Source organism: Sinocyclocheilus grahami, unplaced genomic scaffold (assembly GCF_001515645.1).
Source record: "Sinocyclocheilus grahami isolate Dianchi unplaced genomic scaffold, SAMN03320097.WGS_v1.1 scaffold1253.1, whole genome shotgun sequence".
Classification (NCBI taxonomy): domain Eukaryota; kingdom Metazoa; phylum Chordata; class Actinopteri; order Cypriniformes; family Cyprinidae; genus Sinocyclocheilus; species Sinocyclocheilus grahami.
The window spans coordinates 234,032-246,556 of record NW_015506432.1 but is presented as its reverse complement, the minus strand read 5'-3'; the positions used below and the strand labels follow the sequence as shown (position 1 = coordinate 246,556).

Here is a 12,525-nt window from a genome sequence, read left to right as displayed (position 1 = left end):
AAAGAGTGCTAAGGGAATTATACAAATGAATATATGAATGAATTAATTATATGAATGTACCTCTGAAGGTTCTAACTGTCTTCAGAAAAGATTCGATGGCATTTTGTTTTCATCTTCGCTCCATGGAATACCTAAAGGAAGGGTTCTTAATCGCAATACTGCTTCGTCCTTAACATCTCTAGCACATGTTAACAATACCGTGATAATACCGATAACCGTGATAATTTTGGTCACTATAATCGTGATAAGAAATTTTCATACCGTTACATCCCTAGTCCGAACAAACCCCTGTGTCTTCCTCCACAGCTATTGCCTGCGTCTCTAGCTCTCCTCAGCAAAACAGAAAGGCAGGTACTGTACTCGCTGTTAGCTGCGCCATGGCATCGCCTGACCATGTGCTGCTCCCTGGAGGCGGCAGGTTGCAGTGCTCCTCACTTGCAGTTACACTGCAGCTCTCAGACCGCCTGCTCAGTTTTAGCCATAAACCATCATTAACATCTGGTTTATTCCATTTCACTGATGCTAGTGCTACAGAACAGATCGTTTAGCCCAGTTACTCTGTTATGGTGCGAAATTAAGTCAAGCTAGGCTGCTGTAATCACGCATGGTGCATTTCAGCATTTCAATATGCTGAGTAATATCAGATGCACTTACATTTCGATCCTCAAGCATTTCCTGCCATCGGAAACATGAAACTGCCATTGACGAGTCTCATTCATTGTGTGGAAGGCAAATGAATGATTTTTTTTTTTTTTACTTTTAGTTTTGTTTCAAGGATGCTGTCATCATTTAGTCCTATCCTTCACAATATATATATAATTGTTTACAGGTCAAAGTTTTCTTACATTTATATTTGAATATGTTATATTTATTTCTTAGAAGGATTTATATTTTATATTTTTGTCGATTTGTTGTGCATTCTTATGATGAGTCTTGATCAGCTGATTGACTTTCTGCAGCATGATTGGCCAGTAGGCAATGAATATTTTAATAAATCATAATGTATCTCTTTACAGCCCTGTGCAAGCAGGCACAAAATGTGCTGACATAAAAGTTAAACTATATTAGGCTCATTTGATGCACAGTAAAGCAAATATAAGTAACACACTCCAAAACAACTCTTCTGGTAAAGGCTAATGCAACATTGAATAATCACGTCAGTGGGGAATGTAGTTGTTTAGATGAAAATGCAAATGCTGATGTTTTGATTTATTGCTTATAGTCAATATAGGTTGTGGGTTCTAAATCTGTGCTTGTTTCACAGGCGACACGCTCGTCGTCCGAGAGTATATGTTCCAGACCTGGTTCAAGCATACCTAGCTCACCGGGTCACACCATATATGTAAGTGCATCAGTTCATCATAGTGTAAATATATTTCCACAAAAATATTAAGCAGCACAACTGTTTTCAACATTGATAAAGATAATACATGTTTCTTGAGCAGCAAATCAGCATATTAGAATGATTTCTGAAGGATCACGTGACACTAAAGACTGGAGTAATGATGCTGAAAATTCAGCTTTGCATCACAGGAATAAATTACATTTTAAAATATATTCACATAGAAAACAGTTATTTTAAATTGTAATAATATTTCACAATATTACTGTTTTTACTGTATTTTTGATCAAATAAAAGCACTCTTGGTAAGCATAAGATACTTCCTTCAACAAAAAACAACAACCCCAAACCTTGAACAGTAGTGTAAATGCTTTTAAACCTGATTACTCAAATATTTATGACTATTATACATTTTACTGCAATGTTACAAATTGTCTTAGCCAAGTCATCTTGTAGTTTTCTGGCTGTTTAAACAGATAGAAATCCTAATAGATGGCTCTCTTTCCTGTCACTGTGAATTCTGACAGCAGTGTTGAAATATAAATGTTAGCTTATTAAAGCAACAACTGTGGTAAAAACGCTGTAACGTAAGTGGCTTTTTGCATTTTTATATTAAAATGATCATGCTCAGACCCTTATATTGGCCTAGGAGAGGCTTTTTATAGAACTTTATATTTTCACTGCTGTCATGTAGAAATTCAGTCATCTGTGTGTCTTCCTGTGTGTGTTTGTGTCCCCTAGGCAAAAGTAGACAATGAGATCCTTGATTACAAGGATTTAGCAGCCATTCCCAAGGTCAAAGCCATTTATGACATTGAGCGTCCAGATCTAATCAACTATGAACCACTTTACACCACCTCACTGGATGAATCAGAGGAGAGAGAGAGTGTGGGAGAGGTAAAAATAAGTCAAACAGAAGCTCTGGTCCAAGCTGTAGTGTCCTTTCTATCTAGACAGCATCATAGGTCACATGCTCCTGATGTAAAGACTGGTTAAAAAGGTGAAGTAGGTAGCAAATTATACCACATTCTAGCCTAATTCTACAGCAGCATATATGCACTTACATTTTATTCATCAGATGAAATTTTTATAGGATATTATAGGATGCTGCCTTAGAAGGCACATATTTAAGTAGTGAACAGGGATGCAAACTGAGTTTGAAACGGAGCTCTTGAGTTCAGTATAGTATTGAATACAGGCTAATTAATTTTTTCTGCTTGTATAAAATTGATATTCATTCACGGACAGTAGTATGTTGTTTCACACTGACCTGGACTTTACTTTGATCCCAACACAACACCTTTCTGTTGACAGCTGCAGAGCTCCAGGAGAGAGTGTTCGCCCATGCCAGAAGACAGAGTAAGTTAGTCACATGACCTTTCACCTGTCCGCTGATAGGCTGTTCCACTCAGTCATTCGCATGTTATTGGTACTGTCCTGAATCCCACGCTGGATGCTGGACTAGCAGTCTTGAGGTAGTCCAGAAGATTTTATTGTGTCTCATTTGTGATTTTATGATTCAGATAGATGCTCAAGAGTGCCATGACCTTTCACCTGTCCGCTGATAGGCTGTTCCACTCAGTCATTCGCATGTTATTGGTACTGTCCTGAATCCCACGCTGGATGTGGACTAGCAGTCTTGAGGTAGTCCAGAAGATTTTATTGTGTCTCATTTGTGATTTTATGATTCAGATAGATGCTCAAGAGTGACCCTTTTTGGCCACTTATCCACACAATTTATCTGCAGTGCATCCAGATGTTTTTGTTTACTTTTTTTTAAGTCCTTTAATTTTCAGTGATGACTCTCATTAGATTATCGCTATTGTAATACAATAATTATTTTATGCTTCATTATTGTAATACAGTTTTTTAAAAATAAATTACCATAAATTCAAGGCAATACAACACATATGATAGTACCATGATAAATACTTTATTTAAAAAAAGCTGTCTTTATTTTGAGGCAGTGTACTTTTTTTATAAATGCAAATAAATGCTGTTCTTTTGAACTTTCTATTCATCAAAGAATACTGAAAAAAGTATCACAGTTTCCACAAAAATATTAAGCAGCACTGCTTTCGGTATTGATAATAATGTATGTCGTTTCCATGAATATAAAGACAAAATGCATAAAGCAATGCGTAAATACATACATACATACATACATACATACATACATACAAACAAATAAATATGCAAAAATTGAAAATATGATATGATTTTTTATTTCTGAAAAATATCATTTCTCAAATTTGATTTTGGGTTTAAATTTGACCCAGGCATGACAGGTTTTCTGAGATTCACCACCATAAATGAATGAATTAATAAATAGTCTGTTTTTCCCCATTTCAGTGGTGTCCCAGTGACAGTGTTCACAAAGTTTTCTTTGTATATGTATTTATTTTTCAGACCAGGTCCCCCACACCGACTACTGAGGTGAGTCATATTTAGAGTTTTATTTTGCATGCAGGCAAAAATCAAATGATTACATAATATTACTGAATATTTATTTGTGTTTTATTGGAGAAATGCAGTTAATTTTCATTCTAAATATTTAAGAATTTATTTATAGATTTTGTATTGTAAGTGGATCACATCTAGATTTTCAAATTAAACAATGGTGTTTTTTTTTATTTTTTACGGTGTATCTTTCCTGTGTTTTTCAGGGTTACTACGACATGAGAGAACGAATCCTCCACCGGTCAACAAGTCAAGGCTCCATCGGGTCGCCCATTTACAGCCGCCACAATTACACCCCCACCCTGTCACGCTCACCACAGCACTTCCACAGACCCGGTGAGCTATGAGCCCTGTCTGCTGTGCTCGAAAGGCTTATATTAAAATTTCACCAAATCAATTACTCTTTTCCTTTTATGGATTATTTACAGTTTTCTAATATAGCACTGTTCTCCCCCAGTGTCCAAATTTAGTTTTAGAATAGAGAAAGCTCTAAAAACTAGGGCTGGGTGCTCTTACTAGTATATCATTTTTGAATGACATTTTCGGGATGAGCAATTGTGAACTTTTGTGAACAACTGTGAATCAAATCAAATGATCAAAAACCTTTATTTTATTTATTTATTTAAAACATTGTGTAAACAGGCCTTATTTATTTTTAACTACTGCATTTTACTTTTTGTATTACATATTTTGAATTGAATTGGCTGCAATGGCTGTTTAGCCATATATATATATATATATATATATACACACACACATATGTGTGTGTGTGTGTGTTTTATATATATATATATATATATATATATATACACACACACATATGTGTGTGTGTATGTATGTATGGAAAAGTTTTTCACCAGATGTTTTGTGTGTACAGATGTTTTACTTTTTGTAAGTCCCATTATTTTCAGCGGTGATTCTAATTCTATTATTAGATTATCATTACTGTAATAAAATAATGTTTTAATATTTCATTATTGTAATGCAGTGGGGTTTTTAATTTTAATAAATTATCATATATTAGCTATACAACACATGCTACCATACTACCATACCATGGGTCAATGCACTTAATTGTGAATTGAATATAAAGCTCAAACAAACACTAAATAAATTAAATAAGACCTTACTTTCTGTAATTCTGTAAAAAAAAAAAATTTAAGATTAACCTATCATAGATAGTTTGTGTATTTTTTATTTATTTATTTATTGAAAACATTGTGTAAACATGGCTTAATTTAGTTTTTAACTTGATTGATTATTTTATTTATTTATTTATTTATTTGCTGTTTGCAGAGCAAATATCTATCTATCTATATATATATATATATATATATATATATTTTGCCCAGCCCTAATTTGAATTATTCTCCCTATTGACCTTTGACCGTGTTTGTGATTGGAGGCACTGAGCCGTCCAGTGGTCGGAGTTCCCCAGGGGCCAGCACCCCTCCTCTCCCTCTGACTCCTAAACATTTTCACATGCCAGGTACTGTTGGAGACTTCCAGTGGCCCACTGTGTGTCAATCCCAGCATGCCCCTGTGTCTAAGCAAATGTTCACTATTCATAGCACTTTCTGTGTCTGGTTTATCTCTCTGTCTTAAAGCAACAGTTCACGCAGAAAAGTAAAGTCTGCACAAGCAAACACCACAAACATTTTCATTCAGAAAATGTAAAGATCTTTCTTTGGTAATAGTATATCAAAACTGTAAGTGGTGCAGTTGCCAGTTTCTCAGACTTGATTGTTCATCGATGCATTTTGTATGTGTTATTGTTTTGTTTCTGTTTAAAAACCCAATTCTCTTATATTAAGAACTAAAATGAACTAATTTGACTTTTCCTGTCTTTCAGATCAAGGAGCAAACATCTACAGAAAGCCACCTATCTACAAACAGCATGGTACAGTCATTCAGAATCTTTGAATTCAGTACTTTCACAATAAATAAATGATTAGAATTTTGACATACTGTATGCCTGATGATTTATAATATACACCAAAGCAGTGTTTCCCGACCATTTTTGTCTTATGTACCCACACAGCTCCGTATTAAGTCACTAACACCATAATTCATATTATACTGGATACCGTTTAGCAAGCATTATCATTAATGTTATTTAAATGCTCATTATTATGATTCAATTTGTAACCAGGTTGTTTCCTCTGTCTTCAGTGAGACTCCTGGGTCCAGGCACCAACTGTTAAGACCAACTAGGAGTTAGTCAAGTCTTCATTTTTAGATTCAAATTAGACCAGTCTACCTTATTATGTAACTGAATTTTAAAAATTTGAATATATAATTTTTACAACTAGAACGTTTGTCAAAATTAAAGTAATTTGCACTCTGTGTATGGTGAAACTGAAATGCCATAGAGGTATGAAATATCATAAATAACAGCAAATACATTGGTACAAATTTTGATGAGAAGCTGCAACTTAAAGGATAAAGGCTTACATTTTTTATAATGCAAAATCAAAATTTTTACACCAAAAAAAATGTAAAATGTAAACAATTTTTACATTTTTGCTACCTACTTCACCTTTTTAACCAGTCTTTACATCAGGAGCATGTGACCTATGATGCTGTCTAGATAGAAAGGACACTACAGCTTGGACCAGAGCTTCTGTTTGACTTATTTGCACCAGGCACCTCTGGTTGGGAATCACTGTTTTTAAAGGAATACTTCACCTAGAAATGAAAACTTGCGGAAGATTTACTCACCCTCAGGCCATCCAAGATGTAGATAAGTTTGTTTCTTCATCCTCTGCAGTGAATGGGTGCCGTCAGAATGAGAGTCCAGACAGCTGATAAAAACATCACAATAATCCACAAGTAATCCACACGAAATTTCACAAAGCTGCATGTTTGTAAGAAACAAATCCATCATTAAGATGTTTTAAATTTAAACGGTCGCTTCTGGCCAAAATACGTGTGCATAATCCATAATAGCACTTCCTCCAGTGAAAGTCCATTCCCTGTTGTCCTCTCACATCAAAACCAACATATTTGTTTAGAACTGTTTTGGACTGTATTTGCTTGTAAACTGTGCTTATTCTGTGCATATTTCTCTCCTGATTCAGACAAGGCAACTTTTTCACTGGAGAAAGCAATATTATGGATAGAGGACTCATATTTTAGCCAGAAGCAACAGTTTCAAAGTTAAAAACATCTTAACGTTGGATTTGTTTCTTACAAACACGCAAGTTTTCACTTCACAAGATGTTAATAGATGGACTGGAGTGGTGTGGATTACTTGTGGATTATTGTGATGTTTTTATCAGCTGTTTGGACTCTCATTCTGACGGCACCCATTCATTGCAGAGGATCCATTGGTGAGCAAGTGATGTAATGCTACATTTCTCCAAATTTGTTCTGATGAAGAAACAAACCAATCTACTGTACATCTTGGATGCCCTGAGGGTGAGAGAATTTTCAGCAAATTTTCATTTTCTGTGAACTATTCCTATAAGTATTGCATTGTGAAGATTGCATCTGATTGAGTTCTTAAAATGCTTGCCTTTATTTATTTACATTTTATGGATTGTATTTAAAATGACTATATAGTTTCATCATTGCAAGCATTAAAGCACACATGTTGAGCAAGCATGTTTGTAAGAAACAAATCCATCATTAAGATGTTTTAAATTTAAACGGTCGCTTCTGGCCAAAATACGTGTGCATAATCCATAATAGCACTTCCTCCAGTGAAAGTCCATTCCCTGTTGTCCTCTCACATCAAAACCAACATATTTGTTTAGAACTGTTTTGGACTGCTTTTGCTTGTAAACTGTGCTTATTCTGTGCATATTTCTCTCCTGATTCAGACAAGGCAACTTTTTCACTGGAGAAAGCAATATTATGGATAGAGGACTCATATTTTAGCCAGAAGCAACAGTTTCAAAGTTAAAAACATCTTAACGTTGGATTTGTTTCTTACAAACACGCAAGTTTTCACTTCACAAGATGTTAATAGATGGACTGGAGTGGTGTGGATTACTTGTGGATTATTGTGATGTTTTTATCAGCTGTTTGGACTCTCATTCTGACGGCACCCATTCATTGCAGAGGATCCATTGGTGAGCAAGTGATGTAATGCTACATTTCTCCAAATTTGTTCTGATGAAGAAACAAACCAATCTACTGTACATCTTGGATGCCCTGAGGGTGAGAGAATTTTCAGCAAATTTTCATTTTCTGTGAACTATTCCTATAAGTATTGCATTGTGAAGATTGCATCTGATTGAGTTCTTAAAATGCTTGCCTTTATTTATTTACATTTTATGGATTGTATTTAAAATGACTATATAGTTTCATCATTGCAAGCATTAAAGCACACGTTGAGCAACTAGCTGTTCTGTTTACTGTTAAAGTCTGTTTACACAGTCTTATTCAGCAACTGTTGGGTTAAATGTTGGTTACATTTTTAAATTAACGTTTTAACCCAACAGGTGGGTTAGTCCATATTTGACCCAAATTGGGTTGAAACAACCCAGCATTTTTTAGAGTGTACAGTGGTAAACTGGTTAACAGCCAAAACTAGCAGCCAGAGAGAAAATCAAAGTCAAGGAATTTCAGAATATTTCAAGTCATGACTGTGAATATGTTTGTATGTCATTTTACCATATTTCTGTGTTTTGTTTGTTTGCTTTTATTTGGAAACTGTGAGTCCCTCCACCTCATTAATATCTGCTTGTGTGCCATTAAACACCACCTCAATGTAAACATGTAAGTATTGTTTGAAGTCTTCTCAACTGAGCTCATTTCACTATAAATATTAATCAACTGATAAATCAATCATCATTAAAGCATCTTCTCCTGATGAGTGCTTGATGAACTTTCATTCATATTCATAAATATCAAAACTTGCAAAAAAATTGCAATATTTTCTAAAGTTAGATATGCATAGTATCAGCTAATGTATTTACTGGCCCCTTATTTCCAGACCTTTAATATTATATAATATTTGCTATTTAAAAAAAAAAGATTACATTGTTGCATATAAAATTAAAAATGACAGCCTAGTATTATTGCTTGTCAACAAGTATTGAAATATAATTTTAAAAAATTAGTTTGGGCTAAATCTTAAATTTGTTGACATTTAAAGGGGTCATTGTCATACAATTTTGTTTATTATTGTTTATTTTGTCCCATAAGTTCCACTTATAATATTAATATATAATATCTATGCCAAGATATTATAAGTTGACAATTTTCCACTTCCTCTCTGGGCCTTAGAATCGAATTAGCTGTTTATGTTCTTGTTTTTTGTTGTTGTTTTCATTCATTTTCCTGCTGTTCCCTGTATGTAAATACCTTCTTTGCATGTGAAATGAGATACAATGCTCTTGCTTACGAGCTGCAGGTTTGCTGTTGAGTTCATATTGTTCTACTCCATCCCTAAATAATCTCCACTGAATCTGCATGTGTGGCTAAATTTGTTACGATCAGCCTAAAATGATATGGGATCTTGTTAAAAATAAACTTGAACTGCTCATTTCTATTGTCAAATGCAGTGCTGTAGGTGCTACACACCAGGGTTATTATAGTTAACTAAAACTTCAAATAAAATAAACATTAACTTAAATAAAATAAAAATGATTTTTATTTTAGCTGTTACCAAAGCAACATTCATTTAGTTTTACTTGATGTATTAAAATTACTAAAACTGGAATAAAATATTAATAAAAAATATTTAGACAAATAAAAATCAAATATACAACTACATTACTTAAAAAATGCAAAAATCTAATTCAAAATATTCAAAAATAACAAAATAATGATAATAGCACTGCTACACACAGCCAGGAACAGCACAATGTTTGGCCGAAATTCCCATATTTTACTAGTTATTCATTGTTACATCTGGTGTTTTGGTATAATGTGTCTTTATCCATACTATTGAAAATGTTGTAAATATCCCAGTGATCATTTTTATTAATCAGTCTGATGTCATTAAATTTAGAAAAAGAGGGATTTTTATTTCAGCTTAGTTTCATTTGCCTTTTTTTTATCATGGTGGACATTTTTCTTCTGACTGTTACTGTTTGATTTCATAGCACATTAAAGGGGGTCATATGATGCGATTTCAATTTTTCCTTTCTCTTTGGAGTGTTACAAGCTCTTGGTGCATAAAGAAGATCTGTAAAGCCATGTCGTGAAGGCGCTGTGTGCTTCGTTGTGAAAGCGAAACTACTTTGTTTGGTCTTCCAAAAGAGGACGATATCCGCTTCGTCATGCCTGGAGCTGATCCGTGCTGGTCGCTGAGGAAATACATCAACTTCGGGCTGTGGATCGCCAAATCGGCTTTCACCGTGGACGAAGCCCGGGGTCGTCACATGTGGTTGCCGCTCCTTCGTCGAATCCGCCAGGCACGCTGTTCTGGACCCCGCCGCCTTTGCACACTCTAGCCCGGCCACAGGTCACGTTAAGCCGCGGCTTTCGCTCACGCTAGGCCGCAGTGTTTTTTGTTGTGAAAGCGAAACTACTTTATAGTAGTTTATTAGGTCTTCCAAAAGAGGACACGACTACAAAGTGGTTAAGTTGTATTTACTACACTGTTACAGAACAAACGTGAGTTTTAGGCAGTGTAGAGTAGCATTTGTTGTTTGTCATTTCTCCAATCACAAATGCAGACAGGGTTTTATGTCAGAGACAGTATAAGTCATAATCAGTAATTATGTCCCCACTGGATGCAACAAATGCCTCGTTTGTAATGGGTTTTAATGTTTTTGTCTCGTCGCTCCGGCCGGACACGGCATCAACAGTATGTGAGGGGCGTAACATTTCCGACACACGCTTGAGGTATTCGGCCAATAACAACGCACTGGATAGCTGGCCAATCAGAGCACACCTCACTTTTCAGACCGATGAGCTTTGTAAAAATCGACGCGTTTCAGAAAGGCGGGGCATAGCGGAGAAACAATAATGTACAGTATGTGGAAAATAATGTGTTTTTTAAACTTTAAACTGCATGAACACATTTCATTACACCAAATACACAAATTAATGTTCTTTTTAGCAGCATCATATGACCCCTTTAAACTCGTTTACCTCAAAAAGAATTTGGATTCTTCATGATAAGACCCCTTTAAAGTTGCTATAGTCGTCCGTAGATGGATTCAGCAGGTCGGATCCCACTGTCTGCATTTTAACACTCATGCTATGTGTTCTGAATCCAGTGATGGTTTGTCAGATTGCTGCATGGCTTATTTTGGCTGATTGATTTATGATACAGCTATGCATGTTTAGGGTGCAAGCAGACAACCAATAGCCTCTAATACTAAATACTGCTTCTTATATGTTGTAAAAAGTGAGTGTGGGTTATCAGTGGCCTTAAACCCCTGACCATGTGCCACATATGGCTTGTAGCAGGCGTTTTCTGCTATCTGTTGGTTAGATGTTGGTCTAGCCACACTGATGGTCCACAGCCTCCCTCTGGTTTATTGATCTAGATTCAGCTGCCTTTGCAGCCCAGAGTAAGTCTGCTGATGACATCATCAAATCCGCCAAATTCCCCTCGGCGTACACCTCTGTTCCAGACTACCCAGCAAAGATAGAGACAGACTGCTGGTCCTCCTCGATCTCCCATGCTGCCCTAGGTACTGTGGTCACCCATGATACATCTGTTCCCAAAGTCTCCGTGCTTCTGCCTTAAAGGGACAGTTCACCCAAAATCGAAAAATTCCCATCATTTACTCACCCTCGTGTTTTTTAGACTCTGTATTGTTATTTATTTTCTTCTGTGAAACACAATTGAGGGGTGTTTCACAAAAAACAAAAACAAAAAGAAAATAATATTAATTTGTGTAGATACAGTAAAATGCTAGTATTACTAAAGCTGCTTCTTCACTGAAAAGAATGTGGTGTAGGAAAAATTTCATTCAGAAATTGCTAGTAAATTTCACAAATAATTACAAAGAAACAGCAAGTAACACACTGAATTAAACATGAAATTTTGAAGTAGAAAGACTTAAATAGTAATAGTATTTCAGTATAGTATTTTAGTATTTAAGTACTTAAAGTGTACTCATATAATCAGTTTTTTTTACAACTTAAAGGGATAGTTCACCCAAAAATGAAAATTTGATGTTTATCTGCTTACCCCCAGGGCATCCAAGATGTAGGTGACTTTGTTTCTTCAGTAGAACACATATGATGATTTTTAACTTTAACCGTTGCAGTCTATCAGTCGTATAATGCATGGCAATGGTAACAAAATATATGAGAGTAAAAAAAACATGCACAGACAAATCCAAATTAAACCCTGCGGCTGGTGATGACACATTGATGTCCTAAGACACGAAACAATCGGTTTGTGCCAGAAACCGAACAGTATTTATATCATTTTTTTACCTCTAATACACCACTATGTCCAACTGTCTTTGGGCGCACGCACGGCACCCGATGCGTGATGTGTGTACGCGCTCTGGCGTAGTTTACGTTAATGGGTGTGTTGATATCCAGCCGAAGAGCAATCAACCATAACTTCAGGTGAGCAGGCTCAGAAGTTGGGAATACGTGGAAAGTCACCACTCCCGAATGAGTTCGCGCGAGAGAATGTAATCTTTTAGTTTTAAGTCTGTTTGAACAATCTGGATAAGCACAAGTAAGTACCATTTTGATTAGCCAAAGTCACCTACATCTTGGATGCCCCGGGGGTAAGCAGATAAACATCAAATTTTCATTTTTGGGTTAACTATCCCTTTAAGCCCCGTTCACACTAG

At 35.6% G+C, this 12,525-nt stretch overlaps 1 protein-coding gene across 1 annotated transcript in view; it reads left to right on the top strand.

Annotated features, from left to right (window-relative positions):
• Window positions 1-12,525, top strand: part of LOC107568520 (actin-binding LIM protein 1-like) — a 56,661-nt gene that overhangs the window by 26,160 nt on the left and 17,976 nt on the right. The window contains exons 8-15 of the mRNA XM_016254486.1: window positions 1,265-1,342; window positions 2,084-2,239; window positions 2,657-2,701; window positions 3,752-3,778; window positions 4,009-4,138; window positions 5,208-5,291; window positions 5,655-5,702; window positions 11,254-11,441. Of these exons, the coding sequence (XP_016109972.1) occupies window positions 1,265-1,342; window positions 2,084-2,239; window positions 2,657-2,701; window positions 3,752-3,778; window positions 4,009-4,138; window positions 5,208-5,291; window positions 5,655-5,702; window positions 11,254-11,441 (756 nt within the window). The remainder of the gene's footprint in view (window positions 1-1,264; window positions 1,343-2,083; window positions 2,240-2,656; window positions 2,702-3,751; window positions 3,779-4,008; window positions 4,139-5,207; window positions 5,292-5,654; window positions 5,703-11,253; window positions 11,442-12,525) is intronic.